General features: G+C 39.1%; 2 protein-coding genes across 30 annotated transcripts in view; one reads left to right on the forward strand and one right to left on the reverse strand.

The window, feature by feature from the left end:
* The first annotated feature begins 239 nt into the window (after positions 1-239).
* On the forward strand, positions 240-954 carry LOC110178885 (transmembrane protein 14 homolog). Its single transcript, XM_020946162.2, has 2 exons — positions 240-382; positions 445-954. Exons 1-2 carry the CDS (start codon positions 307-309, stop codon positions 708-710), a joined length of 342 nt encoding a protein of 113 aa, XP_020801821.1. The 5' UTR covers positions 240-306; the 3' UTR covers positions 711-954.
* A 420-nt stretch (positions 955-1,374) lies between these two features.
* Positions 1,375-25,354, reverse strand: part of sona (sol narae metalloprotease) — a 50,767-nt gene continuing 26,787 nt past the window's right edge. Inside the window, exons 5-15 of one of the 29 annotated variants that reach the window (XM_086828704.1) lie at positions 18,327-18,456; positions 17,564-17,817; positions 16,774-16,878; positions 9,516-9,658; positions 8,099-8,154; positions 6,627-6,753; positions 5,927-6,091; positions 5,635-5,866; positions 5,370-5,449; positions 4,311-4,477; positions 1,375-2,276 (exon numbers count right to left, since the gene is read on the reverse strand). In XM_086828704.1, the coding sequence (XP_086684830.1) occupies positions 2,248-2,276; positions 4,311-4,477; positions 5,370-5,449; positions 5,635-5,866; positions 5,927-6,091; positions 6,627-6,753; positions 8,099-8,154; positions 9,516-9,658; positions 16,774-16,878; positions 17,564-17,817; positions 18,327-18,456 (1,488 nt within the window). In that variant the 3' untranslated portion in view covers positions 1,375-2,247. Of the gene's footprint in view, positions 2,277-3,231; positions 5,099-5,369; positions 5,450-5,634; positions 5,867-5,926; positions 6,092-6,626; positions 6,754-8,098; positions 8,155-9,268; positions 9,322-9,515; positions 9,659-16,773; positions 16,879-17,563; positions 17,818-18,326; positions 18,457-25,354 lie in introns of all 29 variants that reach the window. The other 28 variants (XM_020948579.2, XM_086828694.1, XM_086828696.1 and 25 more) reach the window with 28 other exon arrangements.

The raw sequence follows: 25,354 nt of genomic DNA on the forward strand, positions 1-25,354 counted from the left end.
AGAAGAATATGTAATTGAATATTAGCGTGTTTGTGGAAATGCCTTGTGTACTTAATAATTAGTAGAAATTAAAATTAACTTTGTCTTTCTAAAACAAATTTATATTCAATACTCAGAGGTATTATGATTTTAAGCTATTAATGTTTGTTTGAGGGTACGGCAAGCACTTCTGAGTGATGCCAGATATTTAGTTTTTTTCTAATTGGAAGTTGAGATATTGGTAAACTAACGAAAAGGTCATATTACTGCTATTACTTGCCTACCAAAACAAAGATTACGAAGTAAATCTAACAAAAACTTGACAAAATGCCGGTTGATTGGTTCGGTTATGTTTACGCTGCCACGGTGGCCGCCGGCGGAGTTATGGGCTACGCCAAGGCGGGTGAGTAGAAGAATATTCACTACAACACATCGGTACAAACTCTATTGTGCAACCTCATGCAGGTTCCATACCATCGCTGGGAGCTGGCCTGGCCTTTGGAGCCCTGCTCGGCTACGGTGCCCATCTGAATTCCCAGGCCACGCCGCGTCCCCTGCTCCAACTGGGCACATCCCTGTTCCTGGCTGGATTAATGGGCATGAGGTGGAACCGATCCGGCAAACTTATGCCCGCCGGCATGGTCTGCATGTTGTCCGTGGCCGCTCTGGTAAAGAATGTTGCCACATACAATCGGTACCTTCCCATTCCCGCAGGCCCAAGGAATACTTAAAGCCTGCCATTGTAGGGAATTTCCAAAATGCTGGACTTGCCAGGAGATTTTTATAATACTTATTTTTCTTCATTTACACAACCATGTTAATTGGGCGTGTTCATTTAAACATCTACATTTGGTGATTGGAAACCTTGGTATAGCGCTGTGTCACTTTCTAAGCTAGCGATAAGATACTGTACTCGCTGGGCGATGAATAAATTTTATCATCTATGCTTTTATCATCTTGCTGGACTAAAATAAACCTTGTTTTTACTTGAAAAGCAATTTTGGCAATATGAAATTGTAGATTAAAAGTCAAACAATTTTTAATTATTATTAAAATTCATAATTTACTTAAATTTTGTGCTTGGTGATTCAACTTACTGAGCCTTGCAACATTTATGTATTGCCACAACAAACGAATGTTGTCGAACATGTTTCCAGCAACATAGGTCTAGAAACAAGTTGTTGCTGAGCCCTGCAACATGAATGTGTTGCCAGTATGATTGAACGTTGCCGAACATGTTTCCAGCAACATAGGCCTAGAAACAAGCTGTAGTTCTTTCTGTCACGTTAAATTTCAGTTTTTAAATAAATATACGCCAATTTAAACATCTTAGCCAACATTTTCCAATCCCAACTCTCAGACCAAACTAAATCCAGTGATAACAATACTCTCACATTTTTGTATACAAGTAAAATTATATATTTTTATTCTTAATTTATGATTTTGTTTCTTTTGTGTGTGTGTGTGATAAATTTACAGTTTCATTTATTATACGATGTTCAGTTAACTACAACTAAAACTTAGCTATTACACATTTTTGTTGTCATATAAAAAGAGAGAGCATTAGGCTAGGTAAATATAGAGTAATGATTGTTTTTTATTTAGAATTTAGACTTCTAACAATTGGTAATACAATAATGAAATGAATATTTTAAGTTTTCTTGTAGGCAAAGTGCGGCAAGGTAAGTAAAATGAACGATTCTCCACCTTTCAAGCAATTTTCTAAAAGAAAATTATAAATATTTTGTTTTTTTTTTGTTTTGTTTTTGTTTGTTTAGTAAAGAGTACAAATTACATATGTTTATCACATTGGAAATTGGGATAATTATTGGTTTTCCTTTCGATTGATTTGTGGCTCAAAGAATAATTTAGGTTGTCCGCCAAAAGGTGTGTGGGTGTGTGTGTGTGTTTGGGTGTGGGTGTACATGTGTGTGTAGATGAACTTTTTACAGAATAATATGTACTATTTTACAAGAATTTGCATTAAATTAAATTATACAAAAATTATCATTACATAATATATGCATGTACTGAACGTAACAACATTGCTATTGTTGTTTGTGTTGCTTTTAACAGAGTATATTTTAAATTAGTTGCGGCTAGAACTAACAACAAATCAATAGTTTTTCATACGAAATAATAATAGTAATAAATTCTAGCTAAAAACACTTTTTAACTGCAAACATTTCCTCGTCCAATTTCGATGGCAGTGACGTCGACGCGTGCCAGCTCCAAACGTTCCCCAAATGTTGCTGCATTGCACTTTCACTAGAACGGAAACAGCTTCCAGTTAACCACTGTGCGGGCGGAATGATGGAACGGAAGCGGAAACGGAAGCGGTGGAAACGAGAAGGAAATACAAAGAAAATTAGTGAAACATGTCAAGTAGAGGATTTTTTTTATTGGCGTGCAAAAACAATGAGTTTCTTATATTCTTATGCAGTTTATAGAGATATATATTTTTGCGAACGCCGACCATTATTTTGAATTAAGTGGGTGTGTGTGGTATGTGCGTGTGTTCCATTCCATGCGTTTCCATCTGCCAAATTACTTTTGTTTCACTTTTGTGCCATTCCGCTGCCTTATATTTAGTATGCAGAATGCGTTTATTTCAATTCCATCATTCTTGTTGATCAAATAATACTTAAGTGCTACGGTTATAGATGTTTCGATATATCGTTTCATATATATTGATATTGCCTTCAAACAGTGTGTATGCGTGTGTGAGGAATAGAGCGTGTATGTTGAGTGTTTCTATGCTGGAATGTGTGTGCGCATGTTTCAATGCCAATTTTTGTCATTTTCGATTTTATTGCGTATGTGTTGTGTGGTTGTGTTGGTGGTGGTATCGTATGTGTTCGATGCAATTTTAGAAAAATATATAGAGGAACTAGGAGGAAATCAGCGATGAGTTTTTGATCTTTCGATATATTTTTGGATAGATTTTTGTTTTTGTGGTGGTAATGAGATAGTTTTCTGCAAGCATGCTTTATGAGGTCGAGGTCTGCGGATGTGTAAATGCGAATGTCCCTACTAACTGCCGTTTCGGAGGCGAGCGATGATTTCAACTGAAATGCAATTCGATATTATTCTAGTTCATGCCAAGATATTAGGTAATTAAGTTTCAAGAACTACCATTCGGTACTACAAAAGTTAAGAGGGTGTATATGATCGATGCAATGCCAGATGCCAAATGCTTAAAATACGAGATAAATCCATATTATAGCTAAATGGACCGTTACGAATGCGTACTGCTATGAGTTTAGCCCTGGTCCTTTTGCGCTTCCCCTTGGGCCTCAGCAACGCGTCGGAGTCAACAACCAGGATTATATATTGATAAATTGATTAAAAAAAGGCAGGCAGCATAGTAATAAATAGGAATAGAGGACTACTACTAGTAAACTATCGCAAATCCATGCTCTACTTTTATAATTCGTAGCGTACTTTAGGGCCAAGCTTTAGACTACTGAGTTAGGAACCCGACTGAATTGCTGGATTGGTTTGGGCTTACCGCACGCAAGGATAACGAATCGGTATCGCTATCTGTATCGGTATCGGTATCGATCAGTTTTGGCATTTACTTGTGTGTGATGCGTGTTGCTTTGTTTAGTGTGTGTGGATTTGTATTCTGATTGGTTTTGGGGGGTAGCCGTTGAAGGTTTGCTGGAGGTTCTCCAAGCTCTCTGTTTGTTTTTCTTTATCATATTTTTTTGTTTCAGGCTAGCAGTAGGTAGTAGTAGCTTAGGCTAAATTGGTAGCAGAGAGAAAGAGTTCCCAGAGTTGCATCTTCTTGCAACTTTATTACATGACTCGTGTGCGTCTTATTAGTTTTTGTGTCTTGATTTTGGGTTTCGGTTTCGGTGTTTTGGCGGTTGTCTCCGTGACATTACTGTTGCTGTTGTTGTTGTTGTTGTTACTGTCCAACACCTTTGGCAGGTTGTTTGTGGTATCGCCAATGTAGTTGGTAGTCTGTTCTTGGGGACTACTACTGCTACTACTAGTTTGATATGCCTTAATACTACTCCGATTGGGCGTACGTTTTAGGAAGGCACTGCCCCCGCTAGGTTGCTCCTGCTGCTGTTGCGCCTGTTGCTGCTGTTGCTGCTGCTGCTGTTGCTGTTGCGATGATGTTACCGATGATGACACAAAGGTGGTGGTGGTGGTGGTGGCCGTCACCGCACCATCATGCAAGGCTTGCAGTTTTTTAAAATACGCATCGAGGAATGATGATGTGGTTATCGGTTTGACGGATGCTGTTGTCTTTTCGGTGATCGGTATCGGCGCAGCTTTGGTTGTGGCTGTTGTGGTGGTGGTTGGTGTGTGGAACTTACGTTTTTGCCGCTCAATCGCTTCATTGCTCTGAATGCCGGCAGTTGCTTCGTTCTCCTCATCGGGCAGGCCGTCCTGATGATGTTGCTCCTGCCGATGTTGCTGCTGCTGCTGCTCGTCCTTGTTGCTGTTCGGTTTCGTGTTGCTGCTGCTGCTGCTGGTGCTGGTGCTGCTGGTTACACTATAATTTGTAAGGCGTTTTTGTTTCTGTACCAAGGGTATTTCGACTATCGACTGTTGTTGTTGTGACTGCTGTTGCTGTTGTTCTGGTTGCAATTTGGTTGCATGTTGTTGTGTCTGTAGCATGTGTAAATAGTATTGGATTTGTTTGCGTAATTCGTGTGTATAGATTTGGAATAGGTTCGGTGTTTGTGTGGTTGTTGTTGTCGATTTGGGTGTTGTTGAAGTGGCTGAGGGAGCAACGGAATTGCTGCCGCTACTGCTGCTGCTGCTGCTGACGCTGCTGCTGATGCTCGTCTGGACCAGGACACGATTTTCGGGCAGAATGCGATGCAGATAGCCAAAGGATTTCGATTTGGGCCTAATGGTGGTCGTGGTCGTGGTCGTTGCAGCAGCAGAGCCACCGGCAGCAGCAGAGCTCTGCTCGATCTTGTTGTCCTGCCGATTGGCCTCCTGCTCCTCGCTACTAGTGTTGCCCTCATCCTGCTCCTCCTCATTACTCTCGTTCTCGTTCTCATTCGCATTCTCAGTCTCATCCTCCTGCGAATCGGTCTCCTCACTACTATTTTCAATATCCTCCTCTGCATCTTGTTTCTTGTTGTTGAGTTTACTATGTTTATTAAATTGCAGATTGTTGTTGTGTTTGGTGTGCGTATTGTTGTTGTAGTTGTTGTTGTTGTTTTCGAATTGGTGTGTAAAGGTGTAAAAGTTTGTATATTAAAAAATTTGTTTGCTGAGTGTAATCGTGTGTTCTCAAAGGTTGTGTGCGTTTTGTATTTATATATTTTTTTTAGTAAGTAAATAAGTCTTAGCTTACACAACAAAAACTACGGGGAAAAACAGTCTCTTCTAAGGGGTTTTACTAATTTTACTGTACTCACTTGTATACTAAACGATAGTTGTGTCCATAATCGGGAATAATATTGGAAGGCAGTGGTGTGCAGCGACCATCCAGACAGTGCTGTGGATTTATGAAATATATAAAATTAGTTATGTATTCATTAAAGATGGGGAATAGGAGTCTGGAGTCTTAAAGCACGCTCCTAAACAAACACCTAAAAATGGTATGACGTTGTGCATTTTATTTATTACCTTGTGCTACCTCTTACACGGTTTTCTCTAGGGTATAAAAATCAAATTACTCACATAACCATTACCGCAGGCCGAACCCTCAGCCGCTGGTCTGTAGGCCACACAGTATCCTGTCTGGGCGTCGAAGCAGAAAAGCTGAGCACACACTCGCTCGTCCTTGAAGCAGGCGTAAGTACCCCGATCCCTGCGGCACTGGGCGTCCAGTGAGAGTAATGTTCCTGGCAGCGATCTACCCAAGGCGCTGTCCTCATGCGGGGCATTGTGCAGGCAGGTGGCAGTGTCTCCACTGGAAGAGGAAACATTAATCATTAAATCATCCTCTTTGAAGAAAAACCCTCAAACTCACTTGAGGAAATGATGGAAACTCTGGACAGTGCAGGCGGACCATCTGAAACCTCGTTCCGTGTGACGCAGATCGGACATGATGTAGCCATCCTCCCAGCGACAACGCTGGGCACCCGGTCCGCCCAAGTAGCTGGGCGGCGGTGAACCGTCATGGACCGCTCCCAGCCTGAGAAGCACAAAAAAAATATAATATAGAAATATGGCCGCAGAGCATGAGACACATTTTGATTGAGCGGGGAAAAATGTTAATTGATTAATTGCACGCCGAATGATGTCAAACGGAAATGCAAACGAGTTTCATTGACCAGTTTCCAGCAGCGGAAATTATTCATGTTTTTGTATTTGTATATTTTTTTTTAGTTTGGGTGCGAAATGAACTCCCGATCGTGGATTTGGGGCGTTAAATAGAGTGTGTCTTTAGGGGAAGTGGAAGGTTCCGCTTGCCAATCCACCAATAAACGGACAGAGATCAAACAAATCATATTTATTTATTGCAAAAAACATGTTTTTGATTAGGATGTGGCAATAATGTATCTTTTGTATGAGAAAATATTTAAAGTTGTCAGAAAAAGGTTCATAGGCTTTTATTACTATTTAAAAAATTCTTGAATCTTTTATTTTAATTATGACCTTTTTTAGGACCTTTTCAAGATACTAAATGCCTTCCTAAAATCATAAATTTTTTAATGTTTATAACTCACAGATGTCCCACTTCATGGGCAGCCACGATGATGCCACTGAAGCCGCCGGTGTCCTCGATTATGGCCACGCTGTTCACCTTCTCCAGTCGCTTGTTCACCACGCATGCGCCGCCGACGTAAGCAAAGCCTTGTTTTTTCCAAAAGAAAACACACGAAACACACCGAAAATTAGGCAATTAGTAGGTTGTTTTGTGGTTTCTGCTTTTCTCAAACACATTTTCTTTTTCATTTTATTTTTCTCTCTCTCTCTCTTGTCCAACAGGAAGTTGACAATTTTTATTCAAGTCGCCAAACGCTGTTGCAGTTATTAAATGAAAAATCTAATGTTGTTTTTTTTTTGTGCAACTAAGCAATTAGTTTTTCTCTTTTCGCTTTCAAGCATCGTATTTTATTTTTACATAATAACTGTAACCGCTGAGAGAAGCTTGTGATTGTGAGGGGACGGGGGGAGTAAGTAAATCGATGTGAGAGAGCAATTAATTAGTAGGTGCATTTAAATGTGTAAATTTAGTCACAATTACCATTACTTAGAAACGATTAGTCCAGAGCCCAGAGTAGCTTAAAGTTCACCAATGTTAGTAAGTTGAGAGAGTGTGGCTTTGAATATATTTAAAACTATAAAATATTCTTTAGAAAGCATACAAAATCAGCTGTTTATTTTAATGAAATATTTCCAGAACCTTTTTTTCTTACTATAAGTATAAAGCAATCTTTTCTCATTCTAAAATAATTAACTTAATATATTTATTTACATTTCATGTAAAACTCCTTTCATAATTTTGTAACGCTGAAACTCTTATAATATTTATTAGTTATATATGGACACACAAAAATTGAAAAGGTTTTTATTTGACAATAGAACGGAAACGAAAGTTTGATGCCTTGTGTTCGGGAAAATAAATATTCCATGCAGTTGACACAAACAAATGCTGGAAAAGGCTAAAGAAAAGTTGAGAGATATATACACACAAAAACGAAGACAGTTCGATAGGCAAAGAAACAAAGTTTTCTGTACAATTTAAAGGCTTAAAGAAACATCTCAAATTTAGCCGGAAACTGTACAGTTAGAGTAGCACGCCACAAGATGGCGCATTCGAGCAGCCATTTCCTGTTCTTGGCGTTCTTTTTACTTTGCTATACACAGGCGCGTGCGAGACACAAACAAACACACAGAAATTCGAATCTCAGAAAGAGAGAGGCGAGATATAGAGAAAGAGATAGAAGGAGGATAAAAATAGAGACAAAGAGACGTGCATGAAATTCAATTAAATTTGCTTGATTTTGTTGATGATGGAGCGACGCATTTTGGGTTCGGCGGTGACCGCCTTTAATGTTATTTATTTTTAACGCGTTTGCTTAACTTCTGTGTTTCTTTTTTTGCCAGTTTTTTAGCGTTTTTTTTTTTGTTTTGTTTTGCATTTATCTGTACAGATGTTGGCTAACAAATTGGCAGCTAGTGGCTGGGTCTTTACCTGCGGTACCGCGATTACATTCACCATAAGCGGAGGTGCGACGGCACATATCAAGTCTGCGGGCGAAAATTGTTCAAAAAATGCGTAGAAATTTTTAGATTTCGTTTCGTTTTTGGGGTGTTTTCAGCTTCATTTAATCAATTATCTCCCCAAGGCGTTTTGATCGATAGTTGTTTTCGCTTCGCCTCGATCGGATATAATCGAGAGCATTTGCGCACAAATATTTTGAGTCACAAATGGTGGCAGTTTTTGAGGAGAGTCAGGAGCGGAAGAAGTATTAGAAGAAACCCTTAAAACTTCTCCAAAATTTAACTACTGATGAAGGACCTTATAATCTAGCCTAAGAAAGTAATATAAAGCGCATTCATTGCTTAGCTCTCAGTACTAAAATAATGTTGAAAGATATTTGTTATTTCCTTTAGTTCTTAGATTCTAAGATTTACCTATCTATTAATATAATTCCTCATTAAAATATGAGTAATACATAGTCTTAAAAGAGTCAAAAATACAATAAAGCAAATATTAAATAATTACTCATAACTAATAACCCTTTTTTAATAAGCTTTTTAGACCTTTTCCTCTAATAACTATATTTAAAGGCCAAACCTATAATACCATATCCAAGATATATATTCTAAAAGCCTGAATCTCAGAATCGTTTGATGAGATTTCTCACCATATGGCTCATAAACCAAAATTAAATGTTAAACTAAAACTCGATGTAAATGTATGCTTCAACCAATGAAACCTTAAAGCAGCTACAAAATACTGAATAAATCAACCGGTTTAATGCTACACAAATTAGTTTAACGCTTTGCAAGATTAACTTTTTTCTTTTTTTCTTAAATGTTGTAAATTATCTGTGTCTGTATTTGGTGTTTAGTGTGAGTATGTGTCGGTGTCTGTATCTGTGTTGTATAAATAATTGATTAAGACCCACACGCAAAATTAGTCAACTTAAGTTTGTTATTATTATTATTTTTACTTAATTTCTTGTATCTTGAAAGGTGCAAACGAAAAACTAGCTAAAATATGTTAAACACCCGCAATGACATTTGTTCTTTGTGCGTGTGAGAATATGTGTGTGTGTGTGTGTGGTCATGGGTGTGTGTTTTGTGAGAATCTAAATCTATGATTTTCCTTAAATTGGTTTTTGAAATCTGTCTTTACCCGCTGTGCCCTTGGTGCAACGACCTCCTTTACGCCTGCGACACATATCATACCTAGACACGAGTATTTAATTTAATAATCTTTTAAAATACATTTCGTGGGAAATCTTGGGTAGAAAAACTTTTGTTGATAGTGGATAGAGGTTTTAGAAAGAGGAAGTACTGCTCGGTGAAGGTTTCACTGTCGATTCTGCAAAGAGAACTCAAAACACACAAGATAATTTGGCCAGAAGCCAGTTTAAACTTACTTGGTTATGGCCACGGCAATATCGTAGACGGGCAGACGTCGTTCCCGGAACAGATACTTTCCCATGTCCGTAAGGGCAGCGGCTGAATCAATGGCATCTCGTCCCACTCGGTTACGCTCCAGGTAGGGTGTGGCATCACGACCCTAAAAATGAAGAGAAATTAAAGGTTATTAAGGGATTATTACTATTACTATTAATACATATGTATATTTTTAGGAATATGGGAACACTTGCTCTTAATGTTTTTAACTTTATTAAGAACGGTTTCCTATGAAAATAGCTCTAGGCTAAAGTTTATCTAACTTCGATCTTGATTTAAAATACTATACTCTAAAATCCCTTTTACAAATACAATATCTTAAATAACTAATAAGAACAAGTTACTTTATTCTCTCTTTACAACACCTTTTTCTTACCACTATTACCCAATAATTAATTCCCTTAAGCTGACACTTATAGCCCCCATCAAATTCACTCTTAAACCTACTGGCCCACATAAGAATGGGCCATCATTTGGTAGTGAAAATGTCCAAATATTCGTACAAAATCCCATTGCAATGATGCAACTGATTTGGCATTTTGGCTGGATGACGCGAAGCGAATGGTAAGAGCTTCAAGTGAAATATTTATGGCCCATTCGATGGTGAAAATGAAGCTGGAAACTAAAAGTCGAAACGGAAATCAAGTGAACGTGAAAAACGTGCTGCAAATGCCGCCGAGTCAAGCGATAAGGCCAATGCAGTAGGAGATGATCAGCATTGAAATTGCACAGAAAAACTAATCTGAGTTCTTTGATTAAAAATTAATATTAAAATAATATAATGAGAAGTGTTTATTAACTCAAAGTTTAGTGGAAATTTAGATGAAATTGCATTTATAAAGAGATTTTTGTCAATTGAAACCTGACGATTAATGTTTTGGTATTCTCTTTTTTTTGCTTAATTAAAATATCTTTTAATAGAACTCTCGTAAAACCCACGAGTCTGAGAAAATAGAATTCCTATTTATTTATTATAAAAGCAAAAAAACATTGTCACAGCTCCATAAATCTCTTTATAAAAGTGTCAGGGCCACATTCATTTCCATACAAACTCAAGTTATGACAAATGTCTCGTTTCACTTAATCCAAATAAATCTTAAATATTAGTTCCACTCTATGACATTATTAAATTTTTTCTCTGTGTTTGGATCAGCGATCGAAGCGGGCAAAGTCAAAGTCGTGTGGGCTTCCTTTAAAATTTCGTTGCTTTTGATTGTTAGGCTAGGCCACCGTGGGAAACCAGTTGCAATTGTGCGTTGCATAATTGGAGCTGCAGTTGCAGTTACCGGTTGCAGTGGCAATTTCATCAGTTATGTACATCCGAGGGCAACTTTCAGCATTCGTAAATCCACAACAATATTATATATATATTGTATAAAGCGCATTCGTGTCGTGACCCATGGGGCGTTTCTCAGATATTGACCAAAGTGACAGCTACATAAATTTAAATAACACAATTGTCAATCACTTTGAGCCCTAGGCAAATCAATATGTTAATACGGCTCTCATGGCTAATCTGTGTGCTTTTGCGAACCAGTTGCACTTCCAGTTTAAGCAGCAGTCTCCGGTGCAGGTGATAAAACCAAAGTTAAGTGACAAGCCGCACTCGGTTGACACATTTGATTTGCAGCCAACTGCAGAGAATAGTAAAAAATAAAACAGTCTCGGAACGATAGAGTCACTGAGAGATCGGTTTTGCTTTTATTTTTTTCTGGGTTCCCAAGTCTTTTTGATAAATTACCAACTAACCTGACGGACAGCAGATGTCGAGGAAATGAACACGGTCTGACAAAGTGATCCATAAAGACATACAAGCACAAACATCACGGAATGGAGTTTGGAAATATAACATCCAGTATATTGCCAAATGAGATGCAAAACGTATCCGCTCGATTGGGTGTATCTGTACCTCCGTATCTTTGTATCTGAGTCCGCACTCAAAGTCTATCCAATGGATCTGACACATCTGATCATTTGAGAGTGCGAGCACGTCGTTCTCCCGAAATTAAAAATAACAAAATATAAATTCGTATTGAACTTTTGGTAATTTTCGACAGGCGAAAAACTATCAAGAATTTTAAATGCTTCAATTGTGTGGCCTTGGAACGGAATCAAAATGATTGGGAAAGGCAAAAACCTATAGAGTTCGGTTTTGGAATTCACAAAATTACAAATAATTGTTATGGAATTGCACTTTGAGTGGTTTATTAGAGCATCAAAGATGCTCCTCAGCAATCAAGTCAAGTTTGGGTTTGTAAGTTCTTTAAAGAAGATGGAAGTATATATAACAGATAATATATTACATAATTCCTGGCTATATGCAAACTAATTGCTGTTCAAGATATTGCTTTGCCTCAGCAATTCCCAGACCTCAACGACCATACACGGCAATCAACGTCACCCCAAGTTGGCCTGGGAAAGACAAACCTTAGACGACGACGACGACGACGATGGACCACCAACAGACGTGGTCCCTCTCCCGACTGGACCATGGATGACCTGGCACATCTTTGATTACAGATTGCACAATTCAAGTGGCAACTTGTATAGCCAACATTTGTCAAATAATCGGAAAAAGCCACAAAAAATATAAAAAATATATAAGAAAAAACTTATCAAAAGAAACTGTCAGTTAGGACCTAAAATGTAACCGAGCCACGACCGGGACCGGTTTGCCTTTCCCCCGAAAATGGAGTACAAAGTGCGGCAAAAATTCAAAAAATAAACTAAAGCCTCGCGACAGTTTTGCAATAGCCTTTTGTGCGTAATTAAAAGCAAAAATGAAAATGTTATATATTTTAATTTAATTTTTGCAGTCTGGTCGCCAACTATAAACTCCGGTTTTTCCACAGAGCCTTTCCTTTGGTGGGCCGGGCATATAAATCTTACCGGCCATAAAAAAAAAACTAAAAACTAAAAACTGTCAATGCAATTGCCTGTAATTTCTAGCATTTCGCAAGGCTGGTCACTAAACTATCCAACAGGGTGGTGGACACTGGCTCACACCCACTCGGACACACACACCACACACTACACACACCCACCCAATGACATACGCTTTGACTTTCAGCGCCCACACAGCAGATAAGTCTGAGCTTGGGGGATTGGGACACCACCCACAGAGCGAAGCCGTTTGGGTCAAGATATGAGGGAGACTTTTCCTTTTACTATACCCTATAACTAGCCATGAGTCCACAAGGATAAGCAGCTTAAATTAATAAGTAATAAGGGTATTTTAAATAACATGAAGCTGCTAATTACAGAGCCTCTTCAAGGGTATGAATAATACTAAAGGGCTTTATATCATATTCATATTTTTATCTCAGCTACTTCTGAAAGGAAAACCATTTTAAATTGCTTTATCCAATTAAAATATATAACTTTTTCTTTTAATAGGTCCCATTACTTTAAAATATAAATATAATCCATCATCTTAGCTATTAAACATCATCATAAAAGAGCAATTATTTGAAAAACTAAAATATAAGTAATAAATATGCACCAAATGCATTAATCTCCTGAAATTAAAACTCAGATTATGAACAAGTTATAACGATTATTTGCACTACCATTTCCCCGTTAGGGTGTTGAACACAAGATGAATTTTCCGACTTTTCCGGCATCTCCCCCACTTGGCAACCATTTATTTGTTTATTTATTTATTTGCCTGCCTGCCTTTCTGCCTTACTGCTGCTATATCCGAACTCTGTGGCACGTTTCCATTTGCATTAATGCAATTTATGTATGTCTGCCACTTGTATTTTTGGCTACCGGCACCCTATATACTATATATACCATGGACTCATGGGGATATGGGTCTCGCAGGAGCGAGAAATGTGCCCTGGGGCCAACACCTGGTCAGCGCCCTATCCCGGGCCTTCGTTAGTCGTGTGGAATTTGTTATGACAACTGGCAAATATGAAAGCTGGCCAGAGTAATATATATTTGGTATTATTTTTTGTATTCTGTTGGGTGTGTCGCTCCATGCATTTATTTTGGCATTTCTGTGGCACTTTAGATAGAGTCGTTGAGATAAGACTGAAACGGGAGAATGCCAAATGTCGATTGCTTTTGAAATTGGGGATAGTCCAGAGAATTCTGGCAGGAAGTTAGGTAAACCATTTTTGCGATATTGCTCCATTAATCAATTGGTGGAATTCCTTTAGCTGATAGCGCTGTGCTGCAGGTGATCATAACAAGTCATAGATACAGATTTATAAAGCCAACACTGTATATCAGATCACAAAAGCTATGGGATTTAGCGTGGGGGTAAGGTAGGTAGCTTAAGTCGGCTACCGACTTGACTTGAACTTTTATCTGTGACATTTAATTAACATTTTAATTAATTGCGGGCAACTTTCCGTTAGAAGCTAAACAGCCTTCCCCTGGAGTCCCCCTCCCTACTGCTCTGCCTCGACAAGTGTCGAACGCATTGGCGCTGCGCTTGCGCCACACACATATTTCAGTGCGGCCGCAGCGGCAACGTTGCGTATGCGCAATTTATTAGGTGCGTATCGTGTGGCGAACATGGAGAAATACGTCAAAGCTCGACGGGCTGTTACTTAGTATTGAATTTCACAGTTGATTGAGAGACATTAAAGCTTAGTTTAATATATAATTTATGTCTGTCAAGAAGTATTTATTAACAAATTCCTTTTGTATTTACTATTTATTATCTAACTTAAATGTTTCCTATACTTTATATGGATTTTCTTTATTTGATAGTAACCGAAACTCTCCCAGTTTACCCTTTTATACTAACAGAAAAAACCATTTAATAATCCCCCTTGGCCAAAATGTAATTTGAGCGCTTGCCACTCGATTAGAATTTTTGATTTGGCCAAGTTTAGCTCTTTGGAGTTAAGAGTTGCCTACGTAACTGGGTTGGCACTCGATCAGAGCTCATTGTTCTGCCTCCCATTCATTACCTAGAGAGAGGAGGGGGTAAGGGGTTGCAAAAATAATGACACGATTTGCAGTTCTTAACGCCTTTGGTGCTCCGTCTCGGCCAAGTTACGCAGTTTATGGCTTATTAATGCCTCAGCGTTTTGTTGTCATTTTGTTGCGGCTTATTTATTTATTTTTTCGACTCTCCGTTGAGTTAGAATCAATTAATTGAACAACTCTCGTAGATCTTGGCACTTTGGCGAAGTTGTTGCCTAAGTAATTCTCTTAGTTATTTGTCAATCGGTGATTAATTTATGTGACTTGGGGATTTCGTGCATTTGGGTGTCTCTTTTGGGGCTTTTTGTTTTATGAAATATAAGCGATTGGCAATTGGAAAAGGCATTCGGTGTTTTGTTACTGTCATTGGGGTCAAGTTGTTTGGGTTTATTTATTTTTTTAAAGTTCGCACTCATATATATTATGGCTTCTGTATTGGCCCAGCAAATTATCAAGCAAATCTCTTCCGATTTAAATGTGTTCCATAAAGTTGTTTTGAGATTGTTTTTTTTTTTATCGGATATAATTTGTTACCCAACTCAAATTCTGAGTAATTACCCGACTTCCATGCTTTTTCAGTATTTTATTTTTTTGTTGTTGCCACATTCATTAGCGACATAGAAACTGTTTAGCGACGGATGCCGAGATACATTAGGTCTATCTGAATCCAACAGATACGATATGCGTACGCATGTGGGCACAAATCGCACAGAAGAGGAAGTCTGACTTGTGTGAGTGTGTGTGAAATTGGGCAAAAAGGAAAATATACAAAAAATTGAAACACATGCCAACCGAAAAAAAAAAAATCTGATCTGAGTCAACTTTGGCTAACGCTGGCTGCAGTTAGCGTGGCCCATTAGATTATGTAACCACGGCCAACACGCAGTCGCAGTTGCAGTTGCAGTTTGCTGCAGCAGCGGCGGCAGCGGCTGTTGCATTATTTATGCGGTCTGAAAATAATTTTTTTTTTGCCTCCGCTGCTTTAAAAGTTAGAGCCAAAGCCAATTGACGTACTTAGGGTAACCCGTCGACATCGTTGTCTCCTCGGAGTTGGACTCAAAGCTGGAGCAGCCGTTGTCGTGTGGGCAGCCGCTTGATGCAACTGGTGGCGTCTATGCTGCAGGTGCCCCAATCCCAAGTCTGTGCCAATTTTCCACTTTCGTGTGCCACATCACTTGGCCCACTCTCTTGCACACTCTCCTCTCTCTCTCTCCTCTCTCTTGGCCACGACAAATGGCTTCCTGAACCGACGGCAAACTGATTTGTGTGAGAAAGTCTAGGTCCAAGATTGAGACAAAGCGAATTGGTAGTAGCAAAGCCACGAATAATGCTATAATGTTGTCAAAGTGTTTTATGGCTCTCTCTCTCTCTCCATCTGGGTTATGCAATCAAATTAGTTGAACGTTAATAAGTGAAAGATGTTAACAAAGATCAAAGAGATCACTCACGAATGCCATATATCATTCACTGTAAGAGGCACACATATGGTATTAGTTTTATGGCTAAAATGGAGCTTGTAAAAGACTTCCGGGAGTTCTAAAATATTTGGCTCAATCCAGCTTTAAGCTGATTTTTAACTATAGCGATTTGGTATAAACGGGCTAAGACTAGCTGTTTATGGTAGCATATTCTTTGGGTTCTTGATCTATAAATTACTTAAATGTTTTATGAATTTTAAACCCCTAATTGTTTATATATAATAGAAGTTAAAAACTTATTTGTGGAATCTACAAATAGTTAATATTCTCTTTCCAATTCCCCTACTCTTTAGGACATTTCAGCCAGAAGGTTAAAGCCAACTTTTCTGGCTAACTCGATTCGCGTGTCCATAAAATATTTCTGTTGCTAATTTCTAGTCTAAGACCACAAAAAAAAACACATTTAGCAAGGCTCAGAGAGCAGGCACGAGTGAGCACAATACACGGACCAAAATCGTACCAAATAAAAAACTTGTTAAAATTTGTTGGCCTGGCTTTAACCAAATTGATTGTTCACATTTTTTTTCTAACGAATCGAAGCGCATGCGTTGCATGTTTTTTCGATTTTTCTATTTTCAGCCAGATTCCCAGATCGTGACAGTTCATTTGGAGCGGGTTTTGCTTGCGGCTACCAATCTGGCCCATATTGGAGTCAGGGGTCAGAGTTGAGCTAACCAAATGGATTACTCAATTAGCCAAATGAAAGTTGAATTTTGCTGCTGCTGTTGTTGTGATTGTGTAATGATCCCCCGCTAGGGGCTTAATTTATATAGATTTTTTTTACTCTATAACTTACTCGTGAAATGATAATGCCGGCAATGCTGATGCGTATTCTGGGTCCCTTCAGCAGGCGATATCTTAGATCCACGCCATTCCAGAAAGAGATAAAGTAGCGTTTGACCTGGGGAGAGAGGAGAATATATTATAGAATATAACATAGTATATAATGCACGTATCTGTCAGAGGTACTATACATTCATCACTCTGATAGACTTTCATCTCAACCGCATCTCAGGCTATTCTTTGGGATTCCTACAAGCTACATAGAACATAAGAACGCACCCAGTTTGGCCAGACAAATAAATCTTTACCTGCGAGTGATGTGCATAATAATTATATTTACGAGGACCCATAAATATAAAAGTAAGGCCCAGGAATGAGGCCTGAACAAATCTTAAAGTTATAAATACTTTTTATTAGAAATAACTGGGCTGTCTTATCCCCTTTGGGGATTTGTCTAACCCCAAGCTATCTATCACTGAGATATGTCTTGGCTCGCATAACATCTACACATGTATCGAACCACAAAAAAAAAAGAAAAACAACTTTTACAAAGCCTATCTAACTGAAATCCGCTCCGGGTGCTGGATTGGGTGCGACGGGCATCGACGGCATCGCAAAACACACGCAGAGACAATCCCGAGCTGTCTGCAAATCGCCATCGCAAAACAACTTCATTCGCGGCACCCGTCTCTTAATTTCTTTCTTTTTTTTCGGTTTTAACTAACCATTACTTATTTTTATTTTTCCCCCCCATTTTCCAGCCATTTGGTTTTCCAATTGAGCTCCCTGTCACGCACACGTACCTGCAAATTATCGCCGCCATGGAGCCGGTAGCCATCGTAGTCGACAATGACCAGGACCTCGGGATAGATGATGTACGGGGCTTGGCGGCGTGACCGGATCCGGGACTCGGCGGTCTGTGGTTCCGTTTCGAGGGCTCCTTCATCCTCATCATTGAGATCCTCGAAATCGGGACTCTTGGGTGCACTGCGTCGCTGGCGACGCTGCAGCTTCTCAAGCTTCTCGCTGGCCAGCAGATCGTCGGGCTCCATGAAGGCTGTGCATAAATAAAAACCGGAAATTGGTGGAATTAAGTTACAAAAAATTAAGCAAAAATCGAATATTGGAATGTCTTTATTATGATATAAGAAGCTGGGACGGGACAAGTCAGGTAGCCGCACAGTTAACTGTATTGGGGATAATTTTTGTGGGGCTTGAGTGAAATACCAGGCATTAAATAAATAACTTTATAGTGATTATAGGTGGAATTTTGGCGCCACCAACTGTTAAAGGGGTAAATGCATTCAGCGAAGGGCGAATTGTTACATTGAACTCTTTTTTTCGCATTTACGATTACGTCTTCTTATTTCGCATTTTTATTTGTGGTTAAAGATTGAAGCAGGAAATGCTATCGCCCTCACGTTGATCTTTGAGGCGAGATTTATGAAGGTAGTAGGTACATAGTGGATTTCTATGGCATTCTATGGGTCAATGAGCTCATTAAGAACATAGCCTGCTTCTCAGGGGCTTCGAATTGATGATGATGATAATGATGATGAGACTCACCAAAGTCACTCAGCTGCTCTTCGGCAGCAGTTGCCTCACGCTTGAAGATGATGTGGTGCGACTCCTCGGGATTGGGACTCAGTTCGTGCGGCAAGGGTTTAATCACCAAATCGTGACCAATGCTGCCCTCCTGAAAATATACAAAATAACAAGGTGAGAAAGGTTTAGATTTGCTAATTAATTATATACATATAAGAGGGAAAGGTCGTAGGTTTTATTCAAGTCATAAGTGAACTTGCATTAATAACATTAAATTAACATCGACATTTGTCAAACCACTGACACCGGCAGCTGACTCCATTTCGGGGCAATGCAGACCACCGACGGACATTTAAATAATTTATTGAATTTGTTTTAGCCAACATTCTTGGCCCGCGACTGCGACTGCACTCAGCAATATGAATATGAGTTGCGTTTGAATGACGCTGGCCGAGTCATAAAAATTAGTTGCAATTTGCATAGTTGCACATTTTATGCAAATAATCCGTGATCTAGATAAGAAATGTTTCCACACTATTCTTGGTCTCTCTGTTCGTTTTTATCGCCTTTGTAATTGCAATAATTAGCGGAGTATAAAAAGACCCGGCGGGCCAAAAGGCCTTGAAAAAGGTTAGCTACTAAATTACCAAGTGAACATATTTAGCCAACTAAATGCTTTCGATTCAATTTGCTTACGATTTCGTTTCAACTTTAATTGCCTTTTTGTTTATCGATCATCGGAACTCCCACTTGACCGGGCGTGAGCTGAGCTAATTAAATCTTGGCCATAATGCTATAATTAAAATATTAACAGTGAGTAAAGCCGGTTGGACATTAGAGCCACCAGCTGAGATCACGCCAATTTAAATACTATAAATAAAGGAAAATGAGTCAGCTAACTTTTCAATTTTATTGATTTCCTAAAGTTATCCCATGGGAATATAAAACTTAAGTAATTTCAAGGCAAGTGTTCCCATGAAAATTTCGTTACACAAATCAGGCAAACAAATGACTTAGGCAACGAACTTGGTTTGTGCTCTCTCAGAGCATTTTTTGAAAATGCCAAAAAAATCGAAATTAAAATAAATACAAAACGCCAAAGTTCAATGTCCCCGCACACGCGACTTCACTTAAATGTCAACAGAAACCAGGCAAAGCAGCGAAAACAACAACATGTGCCATAAACAAATTGCAGGCAAAGCCAAAGCAACAAATTGCCACTGATGACATGGGCCAAGACATGGCCCGGACCAGAGGAGCAGCCACTTCAAATGCAATTCGAGTGCATTGAAAATTGTTGGAGCTTGGAGCTGCATCTTGCTGGGCACTTGAATTATGATAAATATTTGAGTTAGCGACACTTAAATGGCTTTTGGCACACAGTGCGTATGATAAATGTGCGAGATAAAAGCCTGGCATTCACATTGAAAGTAAATTGACAGCAATAACGAGGAGAAGGTGCCAAAAAGTAAAAAAGAGGTAAGCAAACAACTCAATCTCGGTCTTTCTTTCTTATTTCACAACTACACTTCGTTTTGGGAAATAACATAAGTAAAATTAATTTGTGCATAAATTCTGTGTGTGTCAACACAGTTAATTTAATGTTATTTGCCATTTGCCAGATCTTTTAATTTACGCGGCTGGCTGGCATTTTTCCGCCCCTCCTCTTCTCGTAACAAATTTTTCACGTTAGTGGCGCTTTCCGCATTTCCATCCCAGGCAGCTAAAGAAAAACCTCGGAAAACTGTAAAGAAACAAGCCATAGCATTTTGGGCGTGTGCTGTGCTTATTTCGGGTTGTTTGTTTTATTTTCCTCAGACTTACTTAATGTTTTGAGGGGGTTACTTTTTTTGGCTTAAGTTTGTCTTGTTTTTAAGAGTTCTGGTACGTGTGTTGTGTAACTGCCAGACTGTAGTTTTCCAAACGCCTCGCCTTGAACGCAATTTATGCGAAAAATCAATTAATAAATTACCCAAATACGATTTATTTACCCAGGCTTAGTGTCTTGAAAGTGTGGCCGATTAATTGCCTCTTAATTGTTAGTTGAAATGAAAACGCTTTTACTTGGGAAATCGTAAAATAAAACTGATGAAATCGAACAACTAAAAGGAATTATGTTCGCTTTCGAATCAAATTGGAATTTTGAAATGAACTTTTGACTTACTTTTCAATACAATAAGTTTTAATTAAGACAATGCATTACTAAATGGGTTTATGATACTGCAATATGGGTTTCAGTTAAAGAAAGGGAATTATTATTATTATTATAGAAACTATCTTTTTGTTGCATATAATCTATAGAAAATATCTAAATTCCTGTTCCATCAAGTACTTCCTCCATTTCAAATTGCTATATCTTGGCTCCCAGCATAAAGTTCCAAATATTTTACGATAATCATGGACCTTACAATTTTTCCGGCTGTCGGCAAGTGCTGCCAGGCCAATTACATGTTGTTCAATGGATAGAGGCTTAGAGTGCATTAGATGGGGGAGAGAGTATAAAAGCCAAGGGGTGCTGAGGTGGGGAAATACAGCAAATTGCTTTCAAATCACGCAGCTTACACACTAAAGATACATTTGCGCCACGGGTATCTCTCAGCTCTCAGCTCTCAGCTCTCAGCTGGCCCGAAAATAAAGTTGTCCGAGAGTTGTCTTGTTTATGTAATCACCCACAACACGATTGTTATATATCTTCAGAGGGGGAAGGGGAGGAGAGGAGAGACAAACTGATTTTGGCATTACGCTCACGGGTGCTTTTGACCATTTCAGTTTCAGTTTGAGTTTCAGTTTCAGTTTTAGCATCGGTTTCTGTGTCTCACCAAAAAGTAGAGTAGAGTAGAGTAGCCTTTCACACACCATTTGGGACAAGTGCGCGTATCTGTTGGATACGGATAGACAGACAGCCTGATTGACACCTGCAGAAACGCCCCGCGATTGCAATCAACTGACAATGAGCCTGATTGATTTGTGATGATATTTTCGTTTCTTTCCCCCACTATTCAATTAAATGTAAATCATTTCTACTTGTAATATTTCTCCACAATGATCGCAGATAATCCATGAATGGTTGCATAATGTGACACGCCACTAGAAAAATAAAAGAGTTCACTGAACCAAAAATTTACTTACAATCAAAATTAACACCTTTTCGTATTTGTTTTTTGTGTTTTGGCCTGGCCCAGAGCATCATCGCGTTCAAATGTGCAAATACCAAAAATTGGCAGGCAACAAATAAAGCAATAGAAGAGGGGAGGGGTACAAAAAAAAAAAAATCACTTTGCGGTTTGTAATTTTTGGGAAATTAGCATAATTTGTGCAAATTCATGACACGAACATTGGCCCCAAGCCCGGCGGAAGGAGCAGCCAGCCGATCATCATTATAGTCATGACTGTTGCTGTTGGCCGTCTGGCTGCCGTCAAAAAATTGAATGTTAATTGAAATAGAAGTTGCCTGTCTTACACGCGGACTGTGATCACCGCAAAAAAAAAAAAAATATATATATATATAATAAATATTAATTCGAATGCAAATGAAACAAGATTTAAAAGAATTATGTACGTATTTGGGCGTCGTTTATATGAAAATCTCTTTCCGATCAAAGACCGCAAAATCAAGGCTGCGTTTTTTTGTTGAATTTTTAGAAATAGTTATTGCTCTTTTTGAAGCCATCAATGGAAATGCGTTAAGGTGTGTATTAATTTTGTAGTTGTTGTCTGGTCTCTTTTTTTTTTTTTTTTGTTGGTTATCATCTTGGTCAAGGTTAAATCTAATCGGCTCTTAAGATCGCTGTTCGCAGCGAGTGCATGTTAGTCATAAACTACGGCCACGACAATAAGAACAAGAACGGATATTAAAGCTCTTACAGTGAGAGAAATATTGGTAGGTTTATGGAGAGAGCGAAGAGGGAGAGGGAAGAAACCGGCCGTGTTAACAGTTTGTTTACATAAAGCAGCTCGTTAAAAATATTCCGAGCCCACCATCAGCCCACTCCATGCCAGATTCTGAACTTGTATCTGTATCTCTGTTGTGGTTTTCCAACTGGTCAATGAATATTTATAAAAGAATAAAAATCAGCAGTGGAGCAGCAGTGGCCACCGCCCATGGCCAGTGGTCAGTGGTGGCCAATGGCTAAAGAACTTGGCCCACACAGCGGCTCTCAAAAGCAATCAAAATTAATTTGCTCACAAAATGTATCTGCCACCAGAACGCACTTTGCTTTTTGGTTTTATTTTTTTGGTTTCAGCGTAATTTGTTGCGATCTTTTTTGGTGCGTTGGTGCTGCAAGTTCAGCGATTGCGCTTTCAAGTTGCCGCTCCAATAACTCCCAGCTCCGCCGAGTATAAGTATCTTTTGGGTTGCAAGTGGGCAGGCCTAATGAAGTTCGAGCTGCAGCATGTCAAAGTCAAGTGGATTCGACATCGACATCAACATCAACATCACCATCGGGCTTGACTGACTGCAGGTTATCCTTGCACTCAGAACTGTCTCAGAAGTGAAGGTCTCTCAAGGTTGCCTGACGACAAACTGGGTGCTGCTGCTGCTGATGTTGGGTGTGACCCCTCAGGTGAGATACCAAAGAATCAATCTTTGCATCTAATCTGAATTTAAATATCTACAAGGCTTTAGGGGGCTTTTGGCCACGCAAATACTCAAGAAGCAATCGTAAAGTCAATCTGATCAACTGCAATTGGTTCCATCTATCAACTAATCTATCTCTAGTTAAATCAAACCATATCTCTTAGATACTTTAAAACTATCTCTAATAAATATAAGAAATTGTGAAGCTTATGAAAGTCCACTTCTTTTAATTTCTTTACCTAATGATTAATGATAAACCCCTTTTGATTAATCCGCTTAATTGAAATCGGATCCACTGATAGATACCAAATCCCCTCAAATTGAATCCCCATCAGCGGGTATCTTACCCAATTTGGCTATCTAAAGCGTGAAAATACCCGGCTCTCTCTCCTCCGAACCGCCCCCAAACCTCCCAGAAAACCAGGTAATGGTCTTAAGCGATCCATGATATGTTTGTTGTTGTTGTTTACGCCTTGACGTAACCGATATCTGGCCGTTTATTAAAATGCAATATATGCGAACGGCACCCGCCAGAAATGTTGTTATCATCTGGTTGCTTGCCACACCACGTTGCACCAATTAAAAAACATTTTTCACTAGGAAATTGCAACCGAAACTGAGGAAAAATGTGCATTTTGATTAAATAATAAATATGAGCAGCGGGGCGTAATTGAAAATAACAAAATTGTCCGGCATTTAATCCTTTGTATTTGGAGCAGGTGTGGCGCGTGTCACGCGGCCATCGCTGGAGGGGATTTTTTACTCCCGATCTCCCGATCTGCATACGAGCTGCTAACTGAAGTTGTCTGAAACCTGTGAATATTGGTAACATGCTCGTTGTTATGTTGACTCGATTTAGTTTCAGTTTTTAGTCTAAAAACATTTTTTGTTTTTCTTTGCGGCTATCGAGTAACGAAAATCTAAAACCCGAAAGACTTGGGCAACTAAACTCGTCAGCAGTTGGGGGTTGTGTCGTCCACATAAGCCTGTATATGGTCTTAACCGATAAATATATATCCAGGGCGGGGTGACCAAACCAATTTGCAAAACTATTTTGCATTAATTTCGCTACAAGCTGAGAGGCTCATTGCACAATAAACAGAGCCGGATCGGGGGCCTAATCAGCTGGAGAAGTCGAAACGAATAAAGTCATCAAATTGTATAACATTTGTAAATGTCGCCGGCGCATAAATTGCAAGTGGATAGACATACACTTGCTAGCCATCCCCGGCTGAATGTCAACTCAATAGACTTTGGCCCATAAATTGTGCAATTTTAACACTTTGCTGATGATGATGCTGGTGCTGCCTGCAGCTTGGCAAATGCAAATCAAATCGGTGGTCAGCCAAGTATTTAGATATAGAATTTCCAGCCAAGAAGAGCAACTATCTACTATATACTCACACATTGGACTCTTTTGTAAATATCAAGGCCAGCAATTAGTTGGGAAGGTGAGAAGAAGAAGCTCTAAGCGAGGCGAATCGAAACTCGTTTTGGCACTTTGGACATGAACGTTGCTTAATGATGACGCTGCCGCCGATGATGTTGCGATTGCCATCAAATAGAGTTGGCCAAAACGAAGCTGAAAGCCGTGTCCAAATGCCGCTACCTCGGCTACCTAATAATTCTGTTTTGCCGTTTACAGCGTTCTGTTTGCTCAAATGGCAGTGTTTATATTGATATTTCCAAACAGTTGTCAAATGTCAAGAGTGTTTTCACAAAGAAAAAAGGGCATTGGGGGGAGTGTGCATTGTAGGTGTGACTGATAAAGTTCAACCAGAAAAGTTAATACACGAAAAAGATGTACAAATGATAATGTCTAGATATTATGACCATTTTGGGGGATTTTAAAGGGTAGGTAGGTTGAGATCTTACCCAATAATATCAGTAAAGTTTTAGAGGATAATCTGATAAAGTTAGCTTTTGTGATCTCTTAAAATTAAAAGTATATAACTTCCCTAAAGAGATCCACAAATTCCCCCGCTAAATTAACAAATTGATTTCAACCAACTGGAAGATACTTTTACCTGTCGGCGGCCCTTGCACTATGCACCTCTTTCTTTTTCTTAAAAACTCATTAATAGAGAGATGCATATCACGAAAGCACTACATAATTGCTCTTACGTAAGCGGACCTTTCACGGCGGCTAAAAAGCATTTCATGACTTTCCTGGTTTTGTTTTCAGGGCCAAACAATATATTTCGGAGCTTCAGGTAATTAGCAGCCAAGAGTCATGCCACAGATGCATTCATCACCACAAATGCAACACCATTGCATTCAATTCATCAGCGGCCGCACGCATTGCTGCTGCAATTAGCATTAATCAAGCTCGGACTCGCCGAAAGATACTTTATTTATTCAAGTGCACAAACAAATGACCACAAGCCTTAAAGGCAAAGATGGGTAAAACAAAAGCCAGCCAGCTGTTAGTACAATTTGTTTTGTGCGTCTCGTCTTGTCTGTGGTTCCC

The sequence above is a fragment of the Drosophila serrata genome, unplaced genomic scaffold (assembly GCF_035046125.1).
Source record: "Drosophila serrata isolate PLE 108 unplaced genomic scaffold, ASM3504612v1 contig_184, whole genome shotgun sequence".
NCBI lineage: Eukaryota > Metazoa > Arthropoda > Insecta > Diptera > Drosophilidae > Drosophila > Drosophila serrata.

Excerpts from the sequence above, each read along its gene's own strand:
- LOC110178885 (XM_020946162.2), top strand. The coding sequence starts at position 307 with ATGCCGGTTGATTGGTTCGGTTATGTTTACGCTGCCACGGTGGCCGCC. Across the intron at positions 383-444 it reads TATGGGCTACGCCAAGGCGG|GTTCCATACCATCGCTGGGA; the intron begins GTGAGTAGAAGA and ends AACCTCATGCAG.